This window comes from Hemibagrus wyckioides, linkage group LG10 (assembly GCF_019097595.1).
Source record: "Hemibagrus wyckioides isolate EC202008001 linkage group LG10, SWU_Hwy_1.0, whole genome shotgun sequence".
Taxonomy (NCBI): Eukaryota; Metazoa; Chordata; class Actinopteri; order Siluriformes; family Bagridae; genus Hemibagrus; species Hemibagrus wyckioides.
This window is the reverse complement of record NC_080719.1, coordinates 7495487-7518686: the sequence shown is the minus strand read 5'-3', so window position 1 is coordinate 7518686 and position 23200 is coordinate 7495487. Positions and strand designations below refer to the sequence as shown.

The 23200-nt window shown below is 42.1% G+C and overlaps 1 protein-coding gene across 4 annotated transcripts; it reads left to right on the top strand.

The window, feature by feature from the left end:
* Positions 1–5188: 5188 nt before the first annotated feature.
* mafgb (v-maf avian musculoaponeurotic fibrosarcoma oncogene homolog Gb) lies at positions 5189–23007 on the top strand. 4 transcript variants are annotated; one of them, XM_058401330.1, is made up of 3 exons: positions 5189–5355; positions 20207–20273; positions 20365–23007. In XM_058401330.1, exons 2-3 carry the CDS (start codon positions 20238–20240, stop codon positions 20842–20844), a joined length of 516 nt encoding a protein of 171 aa, XP_058257313.1. In that variant the 5' UTR covers positions 5189–5355; positions 20207–20237; the 3' UTR covers positions 20845–23007. The 4 variants fall into 4 exon arrangements, with proteins under 4 accessions (XP_058257313.1, XP_058257315.1, XP_058257316.1 ...); XM_058401332.1 differs by lacking the exon at positions 5189–5355 and adding an exon at positions 5589–5776; XM_058401333.1 differs by lacking the exon at positions 5189–5355 and adding an exon at positions 18184–18381.
* Positions 23008–23200: the final 193 nt, after the last annotated feature.

The window sequence follows — 23200 nt, the reverse complement described above, 5'->3', positions numbered from 1 at the left end:
TGACATCATTGAAGCATTCCATTCCTTATTGGCACAGCATCGCAGTTCTGTTGCATACACAGGCAGTTGTGGTAGTTTCTCCACAAGCCACACAAGGTCACAGGCATTCCTCTTGGCACTCTATTAGGCCCGTTTGTGTTTTTGCACCTGCGATAAATCCAGTTCATTTCCAAACAATTCCACAACACAGATTGCTGGCAAATGTGCAGAACCGATTAACCCTCCTCACTATAGAAAAAGTGTGATAATGAGAAACATGGGAAGTGCCTGTCTCTTCATGAGGGAGATGTTTTCATATCCCTCAAGTATGCTGAATGACAAGCGGCAGCAGGATTAGTTCCAGTGTCAGCGTGGCGATTAGAAATGCTGGCCTTGTGTAGCGTTTTCCGAAGGCCACTATTTATTTGCGTGCATGATGGGAAGTCAAGTAGGCACTAAAGTGTGCAGCTAATCCTTCTTTTATTCCTGAGGTTACACCCCGTCTGCCTCATCAGTCTAAAACACTGATAACTCCTCACTCAAACAGCTTCTATTAAGATGCCATTTCCTTAAAACATGTTGGCCTCGGCACCCCTTTCCTTGCTGCCTTGTTTTATTATGTGTAAAAAGAAGGAGCTGTAACTGCCATGTCATTGGCTTTAATCATTTTTCACAGCCATCTTGCTCTGTCAACCACAAGAAACAGTACCATTTGTTGAAACCTGCGCTTTCTCCTTTCTAGGTACCTTATCACCCTTCCCAACCTTCGTGTCTCTGCAAAAACCACATCAGCATCAGTGTACTCAGAAAGAAGGTACCAGGAAGGTGGGGGGAGAAAAAAGAGAAATGGTTCTGTGAAGTAAAATTTTATCATTGCTGTGCAGCTGGTGGCTAGGAGGGGGAAAAAAGGAAACGAAGGGCAGGTCTGACACTGGGTAAGACTGCTTGCTTGCAGCCGCAGTGAATCATCACTTTGGCTTCCTTTCCTGGAGCTGGCTGCTCTAGCTGGGCTGAGCACCGAGCTCATACACAGAGAGCAAACAGAGCTCTGCTCAGATATAATTAGGCTGGAAGATGTCAGTGCTTTGAGTAAATCCAGTATTCATTCTATATCGCTCACAAAAGGCCTCTTGAACAAGCCCTGCCATGGATATGCATCCACACACATAGGGGCTGACATGTTGCACTTCCACAAACTTAAAAAGTGTGTTTGCTGAACAGAGACTGAGAGCGAGAACGGCTTTTTGTGTACAATGAGTCTCCATCCTGAAGATCCCCACTCTAGTTGAAATAAACCAGCACAATCTAAAATAACCAGTCAGAATGGACTGCCATTACTGGACATCCACCTGTATAAACATACAATCCACATTTTTCTCTTTTCTTCTTCATGGTTGTTTCCCATTTCTTTCCCATCTGATAAATATACTCTATTCTTCCATTCCTGATTCTCTTTACTTGAACAAAGACCTCTAATTCAATTCACCAGGTTCATTATGTGTGTTGCAGCCAGGTAACTCCCAAACAATTCTTCACTTCTACTAAGACCTGGGAATCGAGAAACCCTGATGTATTTAGTCTTTTTGATGGCTTGGTTTTTGGGAACTGGGAGAGACCTAACAAAAGGGATTGTCTGGATCAGTAGCACTCAGAAAGGAGTCCATGAAGCATAGCCTGGGTGTGTGTGATATGTATCTGGCTCCACTCCTGTCTGTCAAGAGGAATTTGAGGCTACAGTGGGAACAACCTCACCTTAACTGGACAACTAAAGATTGAAAAAAAACCCAAAAAACCATCATCTGCCCTTTTTCCAATCTCCAAATGTCCAGCTTCTGTGAGCCTGTGCCCACTGTAACATCAGATTCCCACTAGTCTTGGTCTGACGTGGTCATCTGCTGTTGGAACCTATCTGCCTCAAGTTTTGACAGTGTTGTGGATTCTGAGATGCTTTTATGCTCACAACAATTGTAAAGAGTAGTAGTAAAGGTCTCTTCTGCCCTTTATCAGCAACAAGACCTCTGCCTGTTACTGTTCTATGCACTATTCTGGGTAAATATCAAAGTTTGTTGAGCAAGAAATTACGGAAGATCAGCAGTTTCTCAAATACTCAACCCAGCCTGTCTGGTAGCCAAAATCACTGAGATCACATTTTCCCCAGTTCTAATATTTTAAGTTAACATTAACTGAAGCTATAAAATCTGTCTCCAATAAATAGTGTACAAATTGAAATAAGTCGTCTAATATAGTTAGTTAAAGCAGTGCAGAGTGGGTCTGTGGAATTTATTTGACATTTAAATAGGTCTCTGTTTGTAACAACGGCTGGTTTGGGAACCCAAGGACAGAATTGGGAACATGTTAAACACCACTATTGTGTACTAATATAAATAGTGTGTATATCCTACCTTATTTATGAACTATTGTGTCTTTAGCCCTACTTCTGGGAATACGTTTGATGCGGGAATACAATAGGGTTCGATGACTTCACTGACTCCCTAAATGGCTGCAATTCTTTCTATATGTTGTGAAGGCTGGAAATTACATAACATACAAATCTATACAAGAGTTATTCTCCAAAGTTAGCAGTGAAGCTGAAACGGACTTAACAAAGGCTATATCTGTGCAAAATATACATTGTACTGGGTTTTATAAACCAGGTAAAGTGTAACATTACACATACTGTATATAACAAATATGTGGTGATGTTGAATATAAGCCTGTTGATTATAAAAGTGGAGAATAGAACTTCTATTATGATTTGCTTCAGCACCAGTCACATAAATTGTATATATTTGCTACATATACAAGATGTGATGCTTTACTTCTATCTCTGTATATCACGATTAATTATAGAATAAGAAGAAGAAGAAGAAGAAGAAGAAGAAGAAGAAGAATGGTTTATTATTGCCAGACATTATATTACAGCACTGTGTAATTAATTATTTTCTTTACATATCCCAGGTTTTTGGAAGGTGGGGTCAGAGCCCACAGCCATGGTACAGTGTCCCTAGAGCACAGAGAGTTAAGGGTCTTTCTCAAGAGCCCAGCAGTGGCAGGTTGGCATTGCTGGGGTTTGAACCCCTAAGCAGTTACAGGTTCAAGATGGTCTATGTAATACGATAACCACAAACTGTACTGATAACATTTTGAAAAAGAACCATCAACATGAATATACATATTTCTCTTACTGCTGTTAATCCTGACAGCCAAGTATCAACAAAGTCTGCCTAAGCTATCTGATTAAAGCCTTTTGTTCAGCCTATACATTTATTCAAAAATTGCTGCTGAGTTTGCATATACATATACATCAACCAGGCATAACATTATGACCACGTCCCTAATATTGTGTTAGTCTTTTGCTGCCTAAACAGCCCTGACCTATGCAATGTGTATTCTGACACCTTTCTATCAGAATCAGGATTGATTTCTTCAGCAATTTGAGCAACAGTAGCACGTCTGTTGGTTCGAATCACACGGCCCAGCCTTCATGCCCCGCATGCATCAGTGAGCCTTGGTTGCGCATGACCCTGTCTCCGGTTCACCAATGTTCCTTACTGGACCACTTTTGGTAGATACTGACCACTGCAGACCGGGAACACCCCACAAGAGTTGCAGTTTTAGAGATGCTCTGATCCAGTGGTCTAGCCATCACAATTTGGCCCTTGTCAAACTCGCTCAAATCCTTACGCTTGCCCATTTTTCCTGTTTCTAACACATCAACTTTGAGGACAAAATGTTCACTTGCTGCCTAACATGAGGAGATAATCAGTGTTTTTCACTTCACCTCTCACTGCTTATAATGTTATACCTGATCAGTGTATACCCATATATAAGAGAAGAAGTGGATATCCGTAATCGAATAATTTAGCTCAGTCCATTTCCCAATAATTTTTCTCTAAACGCTTAAAGCTTGCTCTGATTAGCTTATTGATTCCATGCCAAGTAAACAAAAATTTCAAAAGATACTATTCCATCACTTTTGTGGAAATAGTTCAATTTACCATTACTGCTTGATAGAAACAACATGATTAATACATCCTAATATAAGCAGGTGTAAACTGAACCAAAATGGAAGTTGAGGGCAAAAATCTTAGGATAGGGAAAATGACAGGTTTTATTTTGTTCAACTCATGTTATAAACATGTAATAACTAAGCATAAAGTTAATTGCAATCATTTACATATGTTTTATAATTTAACCATTGTTAAAAAGTATCACAAAGACACAAAGCATCTTTCCAGAAATACGTAAACACATGATATAAATCAGAAATATTAAATATGATGGTTTTAAGGAAAAACCTGGAGACAATATTATTAAGAAAACATGAGAGCTACCATACTCAAAAGCTAAACCATCCTCATCTGATAGTGAAATTATATTATGAGTTTCCTTCTTTATCTGTGGACTGTATGGTCCTAATAAATGCAATTCTAGTTTTATATTCATTCTAGTTTTAGAGTTTAGAAAAAAAGTCACCTGTTCACGGATGGAGACTTGAGTGCAAACCTGTTTGTGTCAAACAGAATTAGACAGTCAGGTCCAGGGAGCAGAAAGGGTCAGGATCACTGGCATCTCATGAGAGAGAGAGAGAGAGAGAGAGAGAGAGAGAGAGAGGCAGAGACTGAGACTGAGACTAAATTTGTCTACTGTGTGAATACGTTGATAATGAAACTGTTATCGAAATTAGATTTGTTGATGCCACGATTAATACGCTACAAATAACATATTGAAAGTTTCACTAAGAATGAAGGTAAAAGCATAAATAAATGACATCATAAGTCCGAAATGACCATTTATTTAAAAAAAAAAAAAGGTTTTCAGCAAGTCTTCACAAAAAGGGTAAACCAAGCATCTTTAAAAGGTGACATCTTTTCCTTCACATGATAATCAACACCTTGAGTTTGCCTTTATTTCTCAAATACGCATGACAGTGCCTTCAAATAATTTCCTTCACATGTCCCAGCACCCCAAGAACAGACAGGGTTCGGGTTCAGTTTGGTGGTGCTAGGGCTTGAACCCCTGACCTTCTGATTAACAAGAAAATTTAGATATAATGGTGGAGGGGGGAAAAAAATCTGAATTCACCTTACTTTACCCATATGCTAACAGGTGGCGTGTTTTTTTTTTCAGTGCACCTGTTCCTTTAAGACTTCCTCTCCAAGTTGCGTAGATCCTTCATGAATGAAACCACGTGACCAAACATCATATGACGTCTGGCCTCCTCGGCACAAGAGAAAGCGGATCAACAAGGAGAAGGTGGGAGTGTTACAACAATTTCCGAAGCGGCGTCGGCAAAAAAAAAACTTCACCTCCGCCGCCTCAAACTTCTACTTTGGAACCCGTGCCAGTGCCGGAGACGCTTCCCGTTCACATTCGGTGAGTAAACGGCGTTGTTTTTTCGGGGTTTTTTTTTTTTGTTTAGTTTTTGTTTTGTTTTGGGTTTGAGCGAGGTGAAAGGACCTGAGTTAGCTGACACTCGCAGGCAGTCGCGTCGTGTCAGACTCGCTGGCTTGCGGATCTGTTTTGCTGAGTGCGCACGCTTTGGCGTTTCGACTCTCCAGCGCGCGCGCGCGCGTGTGTGTGTGTGTGTGTGTGTGCGTGCGTGTCTGTGTGTGTGTGTGTCAGTGTGTTACGAAAGCGACAAGCGAAAGGCTTCGCTTATTTAAAGGCGCTCTAAGCCGTGCTGATTCATCACGATCATCATCACGGGGTCATACCGAGCCGCGCCGTGTTTGTCTCGGCTGGACATCCACCCAGAGGAGCCCTTTAACAGCTACACAAAGGGGACGCTACTGGAGTAAGTCTCAGCCTTATTTTCCGGAACAATTAGTCCAGGTGTGTGCAGATGTGTTTCTTTTGGACGAGCTCTGGAAGAATGTGATGCGATAGGCGATCGCTTCGAGGCCACCTCTTAATATACATATGCGTGTACGTTGTGTTTATATGTGTACGTTAGCTGCCATAGTAGCGAGAAAAACGTGACAAAACGTCTCTCTGTCTCTCTCTCTCTCTCTCTCTCTCTCTCTCTCTCTCTCTCTCTCTATCTATCTATCTATCTATCTATCTATATATATATATATATATATATATATATATATATATATATATGAACAGGTCTACATCTTCAGTTTGGTGTATATATTTATACACCACACTGTAGGAGATGTAGACCTGTTCATTTATTATTAAGGGTTATAACAAGGTTATAACCTGCTGTTTCATCATTCAAACCTGAATAAATAAAACAATATAGCACCATCACATCTCATCTCACATCCTCAGCTCTCTTCAGCCCTCAGCTCAGAGGTAACACTGAGACAGTAAGACATCATGGAACAGAACAGGTTTTCGGAGTTAGCTAGCTTGTTATTTCCCATCAGGAACTGAAAATGACAGCCAGGATCCCACCCTGTTTGCCAGCATAGTAGTAACTAGATAGCTAATAATAGCCCGATGATGTTAAGCTTACTATTTCCAGAAGGTTGTAGCCCGTGGTCATCATGTCTGTTGTTTTTGTTTGAGGTCGCTCGTTATAGCAGCAGCAGCAGCAGCAGCAGCAGGGATATAAATTCACACTTCACCCATGAGTTTTGTTTTGGGTTTTTGTTTCCATTTTTCTGTGTGAGTTTATACAGATAGAGGTATGATGATGTGCAAAATTGTGAAACAGACTGAAGGCATGTGATCAGATGATTCCTGCACTGGTTTATGGATGGCGTGTTTGTGGATCTAATTGAGAGATATTTTGGCTTGGGGTTAAAATGCTGATTCATCAATCACCCTGGCTGTGGTTTTTGGGAGTCAGACCCTGGTACGATCAGTCCCTTCATTGATGACCTGGAGCCACCCTGCTCAGATTTTCTGGACTTGCAAAATGGCCAAACATTGTGTGATACTTTAATAACCGGTTTGTTATATACACACATTTATCGTATGACTGTAAAATATAAAACGCAGACTGTCACTGAATCCATTTTAACCACAGAATCTATTTTTGGGAACTGTTGTATTTCCTAGATCGTCTATCCCAATGTTATGAAGTCTCAATAGATGGCTGTACACTAAAAGATAAATCAGTGTCAGTCATGGTTCATGGAGAGCCACGCTCCTCATGATAGGAAGCGGAAAGGCCCAGAGACCCCACGGTAATTGCCACGAAGCTCAATTAAGGGTTCTTTTTTTGTTTAGTTTTGTTTGTTTGTTTTTGTTTTTCCTTCTACAAATCAATTAGCAGATTGATTTACACGAGTAACATGTAAAGGGGCCTTGCAGAGAAACATCCTCCCTTTTAAGAGCCACATCCAGCATATTATCCCCAAATCGTCTGATAAAATTTGAATTGTAATTTGTGGTGGTGCTGCAATTAGCAGCGCAAATGGTCTGGTTGAGAGGCCAAGGAACAAGTGTAATTTGATCAGCCGAGTACTTAGGCTGCACTTTAGGCAGTGCAATTTTTGCTCCACATTCACTTTCTCTGGCTTAATTGAGCACTGACCGATGCTGATGGGCAGAATGTGCTGATGGCTGAACAGAAAAGCCAACAGAGGAGAGAAAGAGATAAGATTAAGAATGTGCGATGGGGCCGGCCTGAGACGAAGGAGAACAAGAACGGTTTTGTCTTCAAGGCATTCGCTCTCTCTCTCTCTCGCTCTCCCTCTCCCTCTCCCTCTCTCCCCCTCAAGAAGAAAAAAAAATGCTGAAGCAACTGAAACGCTTCCTCGCTTGACAGATGGCATTTTCACTCGTTACTTAGCTTGCTATTTTATGAGTTTGATTAGACTGAAGTGTTAAACGTATGCAGCAGGTTTATGGAGCATGCTTGTAAGACTGTACAAGTTTTTTTTTAAATCATCCATGTAATGCAAATTAAATATGCATGCACATTTAAGTTTCTTCTCTCTTCCCATTAATAAAGTTCTTACAGAATTGTGTGAGGTCTATTTCGTGTTGTACTTGATGGCTGTTTAGCTGTCAAACAGACCGGCTTTCCATTTGTGTATATAAAAAAAAAAAAAATAGTTTCCTCTGTGATTGTGTTTCTTCTCAGCCAGACGTTAGAACGCGTGTTAGCTTAAAGCAAGTGTCTCTTTCTTTCTTTTTTTTGCTTACTTCCCATATCGAATGCTGTACATGCAACTTTTGAAGGGAAAATTGCGACCCTTGCATCACCGCTGCATAAAAAAAGAAATGTGATGGTTTGCATTTACAGTACGAGTTTTGCAACAGATGGCAGTTTTCGTGCTTCCTCTTTTCTGCAAACAGGTAGTCTAACCCCCTTTTTTAAAACTACTCCTCTTCTGCTTTTTCACTTCCACAGCAAACATGATGACAATGAATAAAATGACCGTCTGGACTGCAGTCATTGCTGATTTATGTTATGTTCCTTTCTCTAGACGTCCTGGGTCTTGCAGTTATGTTACATTTATATTATTGGAGAGCGGAGAGAGGCAAAGAAGCATTGTGCTTTTATTTCTGTTCACACCAGGTGTAGTAAGAGGGGAGGCAAGCAGATTTGGAACTTGGCGAGGCGCTGAAAAATGTGTCATCTGTCTTTTTTTGGAAGAGCAATCTTAATTTATTAATGAGGTTCAGCTGCACTTTTTTTTTTTTGTGCCGTAAAGTTCTCCGAATGAGTGATACGCCACCCTCCTTCCTTTTCTCCTCCCGTCTCTCGCCTCTGCTTTCTGTCTGTCTACGTCCTGTTTAATAAATATATGTTTAGTGGCTGCAGTTATGAGGACGAATGAATGGCGCACGCCGTTTAGTGAGTTAGGTGCAGGCGAGCCTCAGATTTATCACCATTTGTGAAGGAATTGCTAGAGCGCTCTGCCTCATCACGCCTGGTTTACGCACACACACACAAACACGCTTATGCGTCAGAAGTTGTTTTATGCTTATGTGTGTAGCACCCGTCATGTAACCTAGACTTTTACACCCACACACGATCAGGAAGCTTAATGAACTACATCTTTATAGGCTTTCCTCTGCTATGTGTCTGGTGGCTTAGAGTAAATACACGCTCAAGGTGATGATTAACTTATGTGTGTTTAACCGTGCATGTTTTCCCGTCGTGGCAACAGTGTCCACCGTAAACGTCCTTTCCCGTTCCCGGCCCGAGCTAATTAACCGTGGCTGATTTTTAGAATTGACAAATAATAATATTTACGCATCGAACCAATCGGCATCGTTTTCATCGCAGCGAGTATGGAGCTCCGTGGCCGACTGTGTGTAGGCACGCGCCAGGCATCCGGAGGGACAAGTTTGAAAGCTTCCACAAGATAAAGGGACCGAAGGTCTCGAGAGAGAGGGAACGACAGACAAAGGAGGGAGGGAAGAGGACTTTGGGGTGGCAGTGAGGAAGGAGAAGGAGGGGGATCAGGAGAGTCTATTTTTTCCACTCTGTCTCTCTCACTCTTGCTCTGGCGCGCTCTCGGTAATGATGAAATAGGTTGTAAGAAGATGAAATAGGTTGTAAGACGCGTAATCTCTCCTCTGCAGTAGAATATCTATCGCATTTCACTCTCCTGTTTCATAAAGGATAGAGAAGAGAGAGCTGTGCACGATTTAACGATGGTTTCTGTGGGGAATCTTGCAAATTTCACAATGTTCATTTGTCACAAACTGCTGTTTGAGGGATTTCTTGCTGTGGTGTGTTCGAGTTGCGCAATAAAGGTCATTTAGGGGAAAACAAATCGCTGTAGGTTGAAAAAGTTATGGCTTAAATAAGAATTTAAGCATTAGAAAGCCCTGCTTAAAGCTGTTAATTAATCTCAGTAATTGACTTTGATTGTATGTGAAGATCCTCCTCTGCACCTCTAACGAAAGACTAAAGTAGATTTATATTTTGTTTTCCGAGTGAAAGACGTGAACGGATCACTCTCGGAAAGCTTTTCATCACCATCTTTCAATCCAAACGTATTATTAATAGCTGTTCACGAGCAGAAAAGTTTTAGGGAATGCTCACTACTCTGTGCGTATTGTCTATTGCAGACAGAATTTTAGTCACGACATCTTATTTGACCCAGTTGGGTTGTTCAGTGAAATGTGGATATTCATAAGGTCTTGTTTTTTTTCGTGGCATTGAAGGCTTTCTTGGACTGCCGGGCTGGGCTGAATGTCTCCGAGTTGCATCATCTCACCAGCAATATGCCGCAGTTTTTACCCGCAGTGGCACGCTGCTCCTGCCATGCTCCAGCTGCGAAACACTGCGAAAAGAGAAAACAGGGCGACCAAAACTCCTTCGAAAAACACACAGATGGAGAACGAGAGAGAGGGGCCATGTTGTTTGCTGTTATTAGTCCTGTCAAGGACATGCAGGTGTCTGAAAGTTGAAATGGACACGTCTCTGAAAGGAAGAGGTTATAATTATAAAAGCATTTTCTACGAGCATGCAGTACAGTGACCCGTATACAGCCCTTAAAGAAGTTTCTAGAAAGGAGTGGAGGCAGGAAATCAGCTTGAAAGTGAAACAGAAATAAGATGAGCGGGAAGAAGTGTGAGGGAAAAGATGGAGTAGTGAAAAAAAGGAGAGGAGAATAGAGCATGGGAGGTGGTGATGGTGGTGGTGGTGGTGGTGGTGGTGGGATGTAGGTTCATATTGCCAGATGAATACTGGGAATGGTCAATGCTAGCCGAGTTATGAGCAGACGAAGCTTGAGCAACGCTGTCTGTCATGATCACATTCACTCCCAGACTGAGCATTCATTTGTGTGCGCAATCAAATAGACTCCACGGGCCATCCTGTAAAACTGTTACGTATCTCTGTCCGTAACTGAGCTCCTGCTGACTCATGCTGACTTTTAGTGTCATGGTCTGGACACTGGGTTGAGATGTGAAAACATGGCAGTGCAGAGAAACCAGTCTTTCTGTGCAGCTTGTTTGAGGGCGTGTAAAATTTAGCCTCAGTTCGGATACTAAATTAAAGATGAAGTCAGTGATTTTAAAGTCTGAACACTTTGTAATCCCATTTGCAGTAGATGTCAAACAAATCAGTTCACGAGGGGGGAAAAAACTCCTGCCTGTGTTCTGCCCCGGATTCTGAACAAGACAAACGGCAAATAACGTAAAAGCGCCATTATCTGACCAATCAGAAACAAGAGGCTTCATATTTTAGGCTCTACCTCTTGTCCCAGCCTTCAGGATTTCTAACCTGGGCATCATGTCCAGCTCAGACGTTTTGTGGGTGTGGCTTTAACACAGACACTGAAACATTGGACTGTGTTTCTTAAATTTTCCTTCAAAGTGACTTAAACCAGATCATTTAATAACCAAAATGTGTGACTAGAAACTGCGTCCAAAACTTAAACACCATTATGACAGAATTAGGAAGTTTATAACAATAAGACGTTTAATGTTTCAGAGATGTTCCTTTGTTTTCAGAAATGTTTTTATCCTCTTATATTTACTCTTTAAACTATTTCATAACCTCTGAGCAGCTTCAGGATCCTCTTGTTTTGAATGTTTCTCTGTGAAATGCCTGATCGGGTCTGGGGACCTGAGACAGGGCTGAGGTTTCCACCTCGTTCACCTTACGTTTTGCATTGTTGTCAAGTGCATCTTGTAAATTTCTAAAATAATTCACAATTTAATTTGTTTTCCATTCAGAATCCATAAACGTCTGCACTCGATTGTACTTGTGTATATCTTAGTAGTGAACGTTCTAATAAAAAAGAAATATTTTACTAGCATCAAGTTTAAGATCAGAAATCCTGCTCCAATAAATATCACTCTATACCTAGAGAATAACGAGTTACAACGAGGGCTTGGTTTAAAACAAGTAATTAAAATACTGTTCTAGCACAGTGCTGCTGAATTCCCAAATCCGTCTGGTCCGAAGGTGTGGATTCATTTCATAACCGTCAGCTCCAAAGGTTTACGTTAATGCTCTCATGCTAATATGTTATTGTTTCTATAGTAACCGCATCTTCACAGGGAGTTGTACGGCAGACGCGCCACGTAATGTAAGACCAATAAAAAGCCGTGTTATTGACTAATAATAACTCACGTTTTGTTGATCTGGATTGTTTTGATGTTTATGGAAGACGCCCGCAGTGTAGGTGCATTGTACGTCTTCCGCCATTTCTAATAAAATTTTGTATAAAGGAAAACAAGATTCACATCAGGCTTTGTAACTGTAAGTGTTTTGCGTCTGTCTGCATTATACCACTTTGTCTATGATTATTTTTCTCTAGCAGCCTGCCCCCAAGTGATTTATTCCTTACTTATCAGTCCAGCCCCTGTGTTTGGTGTGGAGATTAACACAGTTCTTCTGTACTCAGACGACACTGAGAAACTGCACAGAGCTTAACTCTCTCTCTCTCTCTCTCTCTCTCTCTCTCTCTCAATCCATCTTCAGGCTTGTTTATTTCTTTCGTCCGTTGCTGTTTTTTGTGCTGACCTGGAGGATCAGAGGAAAAAATAAGATTTAGTTAACTTTATCTCTCTGTGCCTATAAAGAGGTGGGTGGGTGGGTGTGGGGGGAGCAAATTAACCTACGAGCTTCACTACTGGAAAAAGCCCTTACTAAATAAAAAAAAATGCACACACCCGCTTCCTGACTTTGCACTTTTTTCTGCTTGTGTTAGGACATTTTTGCCATCACACACTTATACCTGAGATGAGAAAGTATGTAGAGATAGAAAGGCTTTCCTTCTCTACTCACCCTTAAATCCTGCACACTTCCCCGGCTCTGATATATCACTCATTTTACTGTCGTTTTCTTGTCTTTTGCTACCCGCCTTTATGTTTCCGTGTCCCACGTCATCCGGCAAAGTCTCGTATTCTCTTTTTCGGTCTTTCTGTCTCGCTCGTTCTTCAATTATTCACTTCACACTCGAGCAGAGAAGCTGTCTCCAATCGATATCCTGACTGCTCTTAGAAACGTGGGTGAGAGGGAAGACCCCTGAAAAGTAACGTCTGTCACTCTGCTCGCTTTTTAAAAATGACGCTTCACAGATGTGCTTTTGTCTGAAGATCAGAGTTGAGCTGTATTCCGAGGATAAACAAGCACCTGAGTTTTATGATGTTTATTACACCCTGTCAGGCCTTACAATTCAGCCCCGTGATTCATTCCTTATAATGGGAATGATACGGCTGCGGCTCTCAGGCGAGCCAAATCCCTTTACTGTGCGCGTGTTCAACTGGTGTATTATCGAGCTATGCTTACCAGGAACTTGCCAAAGACATCTGCACTTCATAGGAGAGCATCAGACAGGATTAATAAGGCTAAACATGGCCCATTTGAGGAAACAAACAAACACCCACACATCCAGAATTAGAGTATCCCTCGTGCCTTTGTGTTCGGTTTGCCTGAATTACAGGGATATGATGTAGCTCTGGTAAAAATCCGTTCTACAGTAATATGAACAGTCAGTACCAATAGTGCTGTACATGTGTAAATTATGTCTCATAATGGTTGTGTTTTGTAATGCTTTGTATATTTGTAATATTGATCCTCTACCACCTTCTCAAAAATCATGCAGGTTGGTGGATCAGTGTAAATAAATTGCCCCTTATTGTAAATATCAACAACTCTAATACCATAGGAAGAAGACCGCTAATTGCCTTATACTACGGTGAATAGCTAGTGCCACTCCATTCAAATGGGGCTGTAGGGAAGCCTTAAAGCCCAGTTATAACTTTTTGGAATCACAACCACCGATAGCTGTCCTATCATAGGAATTCACACTTGTGATCTCCCAGGTATATACTCAAAACTTAGATAGCCTGAAGCATGATTTTTCTAGACTTGGAGCATGATTGACTTTGAGAAGCACCAACCACAACCATCCCCAAGTTCTGTACTGGTATTCATCCAAAAATCCATCAATGAACCCCGAATAGAAAAAATCGTCTAGAGCTCCACCTCTGCCTTATTTTCCTTTAACCCGCATTCCAACAAATCTCGCCTCCTGCATTAAAATCAACTAGTGATTCTTTCAACCAGTCTGACGACCACACATTTGACAACCCAGACTGGGGAAAATAAAAGCAGCTATCCAAGAGGAAACTGATGCAAGCCAGGTCAGAGAACAGCAACAGTTCTTTGATGTGTCTCAAGTCCAGTGGTGATGCGAAGGACTTCTTGAATGTCCAGGCATTGGACTGTGGTGTGGCTAAACACGGATTGTTGAATAGAAATATATACAAAGAGTTTTTGGACAGTAAATCTGCCTTTTAATTGTTTCAAACTGCAGCTTATACAGGGTCACAGTGCAGAGTAAGACACTCAGACACTCACTGTTTGCCTTCTTCTCATACTTCATATCACAGAATCCCACAATTGGTGATTGAAAGAGAGAGTATGCCCACTTTGGGTATGCACAGCCCACGGATGGCTGTGGCATGGTCCAATTCGAACCTGTGATTGATTGATTTTATTTTTTAATTGTTTTCTCCACCACTCTTCATGATGCTGCTTCCATCTTTTGTTCACTTAACAACCAAGTCTCACTTTTTCAGTTAAATAATCAGTCTGGATTTTGCAGCCTAAAAGAAAAATCTTTGCTCACTGACCCGATTGTAGAGGAGTCGCTCGGGACATCCCGGAACACGGCATGTTTAACGCACCTGACTCGACTTTTTTTTGAAACAGTAGATGTGCCTTCCATTAGGCAGATCGCGGTGTAGATCATGGTTTGTAGCATAAACAGTTAGAACTAGAATGGTTTCCACTGGGGATGGAAATCTCTGCCTTAGACTTCCTACTCCAGAGGCTGAACTCCTGTTCAATTAATTACACACTTGTTCTCAGACAGAATGCCAAACTATCATGCGTCTTCATTTTTATTCCCCCTTTACTCCAAGTTCTACTCCTGCATCTGTTCTGTCGTCCCTCTTTGGTTGAACTACCCCCCTCCCCTTCTCCTAGCCGTTGCTTGGGCTCGTTTGGTTGTCTCAGCAATAGCCGAGTGGTGTGTTGACGGCCTTGCAGTTTTGTAGCAGAGGATCAGCGCAGGAACTTTTTCTAATTGGCGGTTTTAGTTGCGCTGGTTGCTGAGTTCAGGGCTTTTCTCCCCTCAGCGCGACCCCAATCCTCCTCCCCGGCCTCTAAGCTCCCACAAATGTGTTGAGGATGCAGTTTTGGCCGGGCTCTTTTCCTCCAACCCCCTTGCAACACACACACGCATACACACACATACACACATGCACAACCTCCTCAGACTGGTTCTTATGTGCTCTGTCTCTCACTCTCTCTTTACAGCTCCTGGCTTTAACTTTTCTTTTGTCTTCCTCCTTTTGTCTCTCTTCTCAGTCTCTTTGCATGCTTCTATAGACCTGGTTTTTGTTCAGTGGCACTTTTCTTTCTTTCCCGCTCTCTCATGCTCAGCGCTTTCTGTCCCTCATCCTGTGTGTGTGTGTGTGTGTGTGTGTGTGTAAGTGAGAGAGACTTAACTCTAAAGAAGTCAGCAGTGTGAGAGCTGATAGAGAAGAATTTAGCATACACCTGCAAAAGGCCAGTATGACCACCTCAGCACACTCATCCTCATCTTCATCTTTCTCACATATTATGATGGTGTTTCCTTCTAAGACATACACACACACACACCACAAATAAAGAATATAATAAAGAATACATTTCAATTACTATGTTATTTTAATCGTCTATAAGACTAAGCAAAGACTTATGAACACTAAAGCTGCTTGTGTCTATACTGTCTGAAGAATCGTGCAAAATCATCACTTCGATATTAATACTAGTCATTATCATGAAGTTATCCAGAGAATAATTCCATAACGGCACGTGTGCTGCTAAAACACACACACTGAGTCCTTTATCAGAGGTAATGAGGTGTGTTGGTGCAACGGGAAGACGTCTGTTTCTTGTCGGTGACCTCTCCTCACAGAGGAATATTAAACAGAATCGCCATAAGTGGTGTGTGTGGGGGGTGTGTGTTTTGTGTTTGTGGGTGAGTAGGTGGGTAGATGAGTGTGTGTGTGTGTGTGTGTGTGTGTAGGTGGTTGGATGAAAGCAAGGAGTTATGATGTTGCCCTTCTGTCTCTCTTGTGTGATCTCTCTCATGCATTTTCAAAGTCAATTCCCGCTATATATTCCTCTGTGTGTGTGTGTGTGTTATCCTACAATTCTTTCTGCTTCTGTCTCTTTATTATCTCCTTGTTCCGTCTCTCACTGAAGACGGCAGTCTGATCTGGCACAGAACAGCTGCTCGAACGTAGCGTCCAATCGCTGTAAGCTGCACTATTTAGTCCACGTGGGTTGAAATTGAAATTTAGGCTAGACGCTGCCCGCTGTGTGCACCATATGGACGTGTCCCTCTTTTTATTTTTTCCCTCGTTCGTCTACACATGTTGTCCTAAATCATCCTAACCTTTTTGGTGTTCTCAGTGGACTCGCCAGTGGAGTAAGGAATGTGTGAGCTGCTGTATGTGAAGCAATGCTGTGTGTGTGTGTGTGTGTGTGTGTGTGTGTGTGTGTGTGTGTGTGTGTGTGTGTGTGTGTGTGTGTGTGTGTGTGTGTGGCAGGCTGGTGCATGGTACAGGGGGGTGGGTCGTTGGCTGCCGGCACTAACAGAGCAGGGGCTGATGGGGGATGGGGATCGGGCACTAGGGAAATAAGACGAGGCCCGATAAAGATGAAGCCCCTCCCCCTCAGGTTGGTGCGTGTTAATCCGGTCTTTTGTGTAGCGACGTTTTCGCTCAAAAACAGTGGAGTGGAAGAATGCAGGAGGGAAACTGTGTTCGTGTGTTTGCTAGTTGCTCTGGTATTGCAGTCTGATTAGAGTTGGGTTATTTTTATTCTGTGCTGCTTTGTTTAAATCTGTTGCACACACACACACACATACACACACACACACTGTGAAAAATGTGATTTTCTGCATTTTTTTTTTTTTTTTTATGCGTTACAAACTGATCAACCAATTGAGAAATATTGCTTGTTCTGATCATGCAAACCCCTAACCTGCTGTTGTGAACAATTTTATCTTGCATATACTCGCCGTCCACTATATTAGAGACACCTGCACATTCATGCAGTTATTCAGCCACCGAAACTGGACAGCTGAGATTTAAATGTCAGCTGGACTTTTTTCAATCTTCGGGCTTCCTGGTTTCTAGATTGTAGCCTCAGAGATGCTTTTCTGCTCGCTACGGCTATAAAGAGCGGTAACCAGTCTTGCCTTTCTCCTCTGACCTCTTTCATCAAAAAGGCGTTTCCTCCACCTTACTGTCTCCATCTGGATGCTTTTCCTTTTTTCTGCACCATTCTCAGTGAACTCTGTGTAGTGTTGTGTGTGTGTGTGTGTGTGTGTGTGTGTGAAAATCCCAGGAGATCAGCAGTTTCTCAAATTTCTCAAACCAAAAATCATGCCATAGTCAGTCAATGAGATCACACCTTTTCTACATTCTGATGTTTGAACATGACCTGAAGCTCTTCATCTGTATCGGCGTGATTGTACGCACTGCTCTGCTACCACATGATTGGCTGATTGAATTTCCATGAGTTTGTATTAAATTCTTATATCTGGATTTCTGTAAAACTGCGTGATGCCACTGTCTGACTAAACTAAATGTTCAGGTGTTTCTATTAAATTGGCCAGAGAGTGTATGATTTTAATAGACTGATTTTTTTTTTTCTTTGTAAACGTAATTCTACAGGTTAAGGGCATGTATGTTTTTGTTAAACATAATAAAGTGGATTCATTTGGCTGTGCTGTGTCGCTGTTTGTTGCTTTCTCAGTTGCCCGTCCTCCGTGTCCCGGGGCTGAGACGGAGACGGACAGGTTAATCAGTCTAATCCTGAGCCCGTGGCCCAGTGCGCTGCTCCATACGGGGGGATTTCAGCCGGCCTGTGCAGGATAAAACACACACTTGTCTATCTCTCTTGCTCACGCTCTTGTGTAGGACCTTCTGGGATTAGTAGGTTCTCATTACTCTGAGCCGTAGTCGTCCCGCCTGTGATCCGGTGCTGGAAATGGGTGTAGTTGGTGGCAGGACTTATGCAGACGCTTCTTGAGAGCTTCTGCCAGGAAATGACTCCCTCCAACACACACACACACACAGAGGCCCTTAATCTCTTAATATGCACCGGGTGTGTTTACTACTGAGACGAAGGTCAGCGGTGTCTGACTTCGCTCGTGTCCTCCCAATGAGTGACGGCTTTAAATAAATGAAAAGCCCGCTTTGAAAAGCTCTTTCGTGTGAAATGCAAATCCTGGGCTTTTAAATCTGATGTTGAGAAACCTGTACTGCAGAGGGCTGGGAAAAGTAGGCTTGCTTGCAGCAGTCTTTAATCACATATTTGTATACTGCACTATGCTTAGGTGATTTTTAGTAATATGCTGTAAGTATATACACTCGCAGTCCACTTTAATAGGAACACCTGTGCATTCATGCAACGATCCAGTCAGCCAATCATGTGCAGTGCATAAAATCCCGCAGTTACAGGTAAGGAGCTTCAGTTAATGTTCATGCCAAACATCTGAAGGGGGAAACGGTTTGATCTTAGTGTCTCTGACCGCGGCGTGGTTGTTATTTCAAACGCTGTAGTTTTCTCTCATCCCATTGCAAATAAAAACGTACGCGTCTGGCTAGCGTCTTTATTTTTCCTCTTGAAATGAAATGAGAGGTGACTCAGGAGAGTGATATGCTTGGCACTGAGATTTATTCTGTTCACTTCGGTCTCTGTTGCCACATACCGGTGTGTTCCTGATTCTGAAAAGATTGTCTGTCATCTGTGCATGGTAATTGATCCAGCTAGTAAAAATAGTTCCACCGTCAACCAGATCGCACCTCTGCCGATGTGTGTGTGTGGAATGTGGGATTCAGAACAATTAGTGTGATGTAGTTAAAGCATCAAACATGCATACGAAATGCAAACTTGCTTTTAGGGTGTTTTATTTCTGTGGTTGTTGAAGCTACTTGTCTGCCAGACTGGCTCACCAATCAATTATTACAATGAAACCAGTTGGAACGGACTTATGAGGACGAGGAAGCCAAGTCTGTAATCAGACATCCTTGGAGTTGAAGAGGTTTCATTAGTTTGGATTCTCCTACTAATTAGTACACAGTGCGTACTTTGCAGTATTATGGAATAGACTGTGTGGGTCGTGTCTGAGGATCACGGCTCCCTCTTCTTTATTTCTTCTGTTTGCTCTGGGGTTTGTGAGGCAGTAAGAAGCTGCGTTCTGCTGTTTGAGGCACAGTGCCAGCTGAGGGATGTGAAGGAATGTGCAGAATCATCCTTGCTCAATCCCATGATGGCAGTTGGAACAATGGCTGCTCTTCATGGGAACACCCCGGTGCTGCAGGGGTGTCATCCCGGGCCCACCTCAATGATGCCCATTGTAGAGATTGTTTGTGTGTGTGAGTGTGTGTGAGTGAGAGACTGAACTGGTTTACATTTTACGTGATGCTTTCCCTTTCTTTGTTTCCTGTAACAGGTACTTGTTTCCTCTAATTCAATCGAAAAAAGGAGAACTAAGATACCGGCTTTCAGTTTTACTAGCTGTCACTTTAACGAAAGCGGCTGAGCAGTTATAAGTGTTCAGTCAGCTGTCACAGCTGAGCTGGATTATATTGAGCAGTAGCCATGTGTATGTGTATGGCAAATGAAAAAGGCTGTCCTGAAGTGAATATTTTAAATGGATAAAACTATTTCAGAATCGAATTTTGTTTATGTGTAATACATTTAAGCTCAAAGGAAAATACCTTTTTTGCTGAAGGTAAAAACCAAACATTTGTGTTGTGATTTTTAGCATTGGTTTGTGAAATATTCAAATTAAAAGCCCCTCCTGTTTTCCCCGTGCGATCGAGTGAGCACAGTCTAATTAGTCTATTACTTTCTGGTAATCCCCTGGCCCGCTGCCCATGCCACCACTTCCTCCTATACCATTTGGCTCCTCCCCTGCATGCTGTTAGCGGCCCTATCAGCGACAAGCAGAACTCTCATCAAAAAAGGTGTTCTCGAACTTAAGAGAAGGTTTCCAACCACTAGAGCCACACGGGAAGTTGGAGACAGGAAGCTGGCGGTTACATGCTGCCACTTTCACTGTTCCAGGTTTCTTTTTAGAGAAAGGTAACTAGTTCATGGTACACGTGGCAAGAGTGTGCAGTTTATTTTAAAATCATATCAGTTACAGCTAAATATAAAAATGATTTCATCTAGGCCTCATCTATTAAGGGGGGTGAGTTTGTAAAGCCAGTACTGTAGGCTTTATAGAACTTGTGAATTAAAAGCATTCTTTAAAGGTAGCTGTTTCCTCTCTCGCAGATCTGTGTGGTTTACGAGCGGCTCTCGTGGCATGACGACCACTAACAAGGGAAACAAGGCCTTGAAGGTCTGTCACCTTTTCCACTATATCATTTTTAAAATCTCCTCTTCACCTTCGTCTTCCACTTCATCCATCACTTTCTCCCTTTGTGTTGTAGGTGAAGCGGGAGCCAGGCGAGAATGGCACAAGCCTCACAGACGACGAGCTGGTGTCGATGTCGGTGCGCGAGCTCAACCAGCACCTGCGTGGCCTCTCCAAAGAGGAGATCGTACAGCTGAAGCAGCGGCGGCGCACGCTCAAGAACCGAGGGTATGCCGCCAGCTGCCGAGTCAAGCGTGTCACTCAAAAGGAGGAGCTCGAGCGGCAGAAGGCCGAACTCCAGCAGGAGGTGGAGAAGCTTGCTTCAGAGAACGCCAGCATGAAGGTGGAGCTTGATGCCCTGCGCTCTAAATATGAGGCACTACAGAACTTTGCCAGGACTGTGGCTCGTGCTCCTGCGGTGCCCATCGGCAACGCGCCCGTTCCCGTCTCCGCCCGGGGGTCTCTGGCCTCTGTCATTGGGCCGCTTGTACCGGGGAAGGTGGGCGCCACCAGCGTCATCACGATAGTCAAGTCCAAAACAGATGCTAGGTCTTAGTACAGGCCAGTGAGGAGAGAGGTTGAGGGGAGAGAAAGAGGGCTGGGGGGGGCTTGGTCAGTGCATCACGATTTAGGCACGGGACAAATACAGCAAGAGGTCAAATTGGTGCAAATTGTTCCAGATTTCTGTGAAATGGAGCCTGACATGGAGGACTGGTGTCTAAAAAGACAGCGTCCTCAACACATCCTGATACTTCCACTTGAATTGGTCAGTACAGTATCTTACTGTACACACTTCCAAACCAAAAACCACCATCAAGGACAATTTGGGCGACTGGGCTTCCAGAAAAATCTTCATTTTTTTAAAGAAATTACAAGAATTTGAAAGAGAAGCAGAAAAAGAAGCCTCTTGTGACTGCAATGAGTGCTGGATTTATAGTCTTTCTATTTTGTTGTTTTTTTTGTATGATATTATTGGACTTTAGGGCCCAAGTGTATTTTTTTTTTCTGATTTTTATGCAATATTTAAAATTGATTGTGTTGCTGTGTTTTGTACTTCTCTCCTTTTTCCTGTGTCCGAGAACTTGGTCGCAAAGCAGACATACACTTTGTACACTTTTAATCTCCACCTTGCGCTCATAAACACAAGGACCTGGCATAAGGACGGGGCTTTTTATTTTTAACAAGAAATCTTATAAAGCTGGGTTAGTTAGGAATGAGAGCTTGTCCAGGACACACACACACACACATCTGACATATTGTGGAGTATTAGTGTCCTTCCTGTGTTTATACTGACCCTGCACTGGTGTATCTCCTACTCTGAGATGCTTCCAGTCGTGAACACGCTCTGCTCTTTTTACGCTTTGGCCGTCCCTTTACCGTTGCCTAATGTTGTGCACTGACCAGCCACTGCTGAGAAGCGGGATGAGACGAGACGAGACAAGAGGAATCAGCTGATGATATTCGTATGGTAGCTATCAGGATAACTGAGACCAGTTTATGTGATTGGGTAGTCCTTTTTTTTCATAAGGAATTAAAGAAAAAAAAAAGGATTTATTTCTTTTATAACAGAACTTATTGGCAAGGCAATAAGACCTTTATGTTGTGGAAAGTCAAACTGCTGATTTAGTTTCCTTTGTGGAGCTTGTGAAATTTTTGTCATGTGTTTTTATGCTGGCAAAACTGTATTTTCTTTATATATCTTTGTTGATTACAAAGTGTTACCCTTATTATTATTATTATTATTATTATTATTATTATTATTATTATTATTATATTTTCCCTGTCTTATGCTTCCCAATAACTCCAAGAGAATGACTCGTTCTCTTCTTATTTTGTTCCCTTTACCAATATAGACAAAATCAGAAAAAGATTGCTCTAAAATATAAAAATTTCCAAAGGACATTTGAACAAGGGGACTATCCGGTTGCATAAACCGGCAATCTCTCACAAGCTTTACCATAAAATCTGTCGCTGTGACGTTGCGTAACGTATTCTAAGATTCTTTGTCTATATGGTGGAGTCTTGAATTTTATATAAAACAAACAAAAAAAAAATCACACATAGAGTATCTTGCATTATTTATAAAACATTTAAAAAAAAGAACTATAAAGTTGTTTGATATCTCTCTTTTTTGCAATTGTACCAAAAGTGGCTTAACTATTGAAGTCGATAGCTTTTTCTAGTGACTAGGCGCGTAAAACTGTGGACTAGCGCGTGTGGTGTGACGTGTAAGTGATAAAGGTGATGGTACTGTTCACTATTTTTGGATGTGATGCTCTTCTGTTATTTTTCGGTCAAACCCAGGTGATGGACACACGTTACCCACAATCCTTCACTTTAATTTTTTTTTTTTTTTTTCTCCCCCTCCATCCCAGTGCAGCTACTTTGCCACCCAGCCTGTGCTGAGTTAAAATGTCAGAAGAAATTTTTGATAAATTGATTTTAGACTGTGTTTTTAATGGTTGGTTTATCGTGTCAGGAACAGCAGTGAGTGCTCAGCGTGTGAAAGCGTTCCTGAGCGGCTTAAAGTGTAGCAGCAGCGTCGAACGCTTTTGCACTTGAATGCCGAAGGGACCGGACACGGTTTCCTTGACATCAGCAACACTGGTTCTTTGTGCCCCATTTAGTAACAACTATTCTACACTTTGTATTTGTCATAAAGTAAAGTGAGGGAAAAAAAATGGAAGGGAAAAAAAAAAAACTCAGGAAAGTGGATCTACAGTGAGGGTTTCTGGGATACGTGTTAAAGATCCTGCGGTCTCATCACCTCTGTTTGATAAAGTCCTTTTTTTGTGACGTGTGATTTTTTTTAATATTTTTGGTGTAAACTGTTTCTATGGTAGATTCTATTTAATGTATTCTGTTGTTTTTGTTTTTATTTTTGGTTTTTCTGTCGTTTTCTTTTTAAATGC

Coding starts and splice junctions, on each gene's coding strand:
- mafgb (XM_058401331.1), top strand. CDS start 19,845: ATGCTGTTAGCGGCCCTATCAGCGACAAGCAGAACTCTCATCAAAAAA. Junction 20,012..20,206: donor AGGTTTCTTTTTAGAGAAAG/GTAACTAGTTCA, acceptor CCTCTCTCGCAG/ATCTGTGTGGTTTACGAGCG. Junction 20,274..20,364: donor AGGGAAACAAGGCCTTGAAG/GTCTGTCACCTT, acceptor TTTGTGTTGTAG/GTGAAGCGGGAGCCAGGCGA.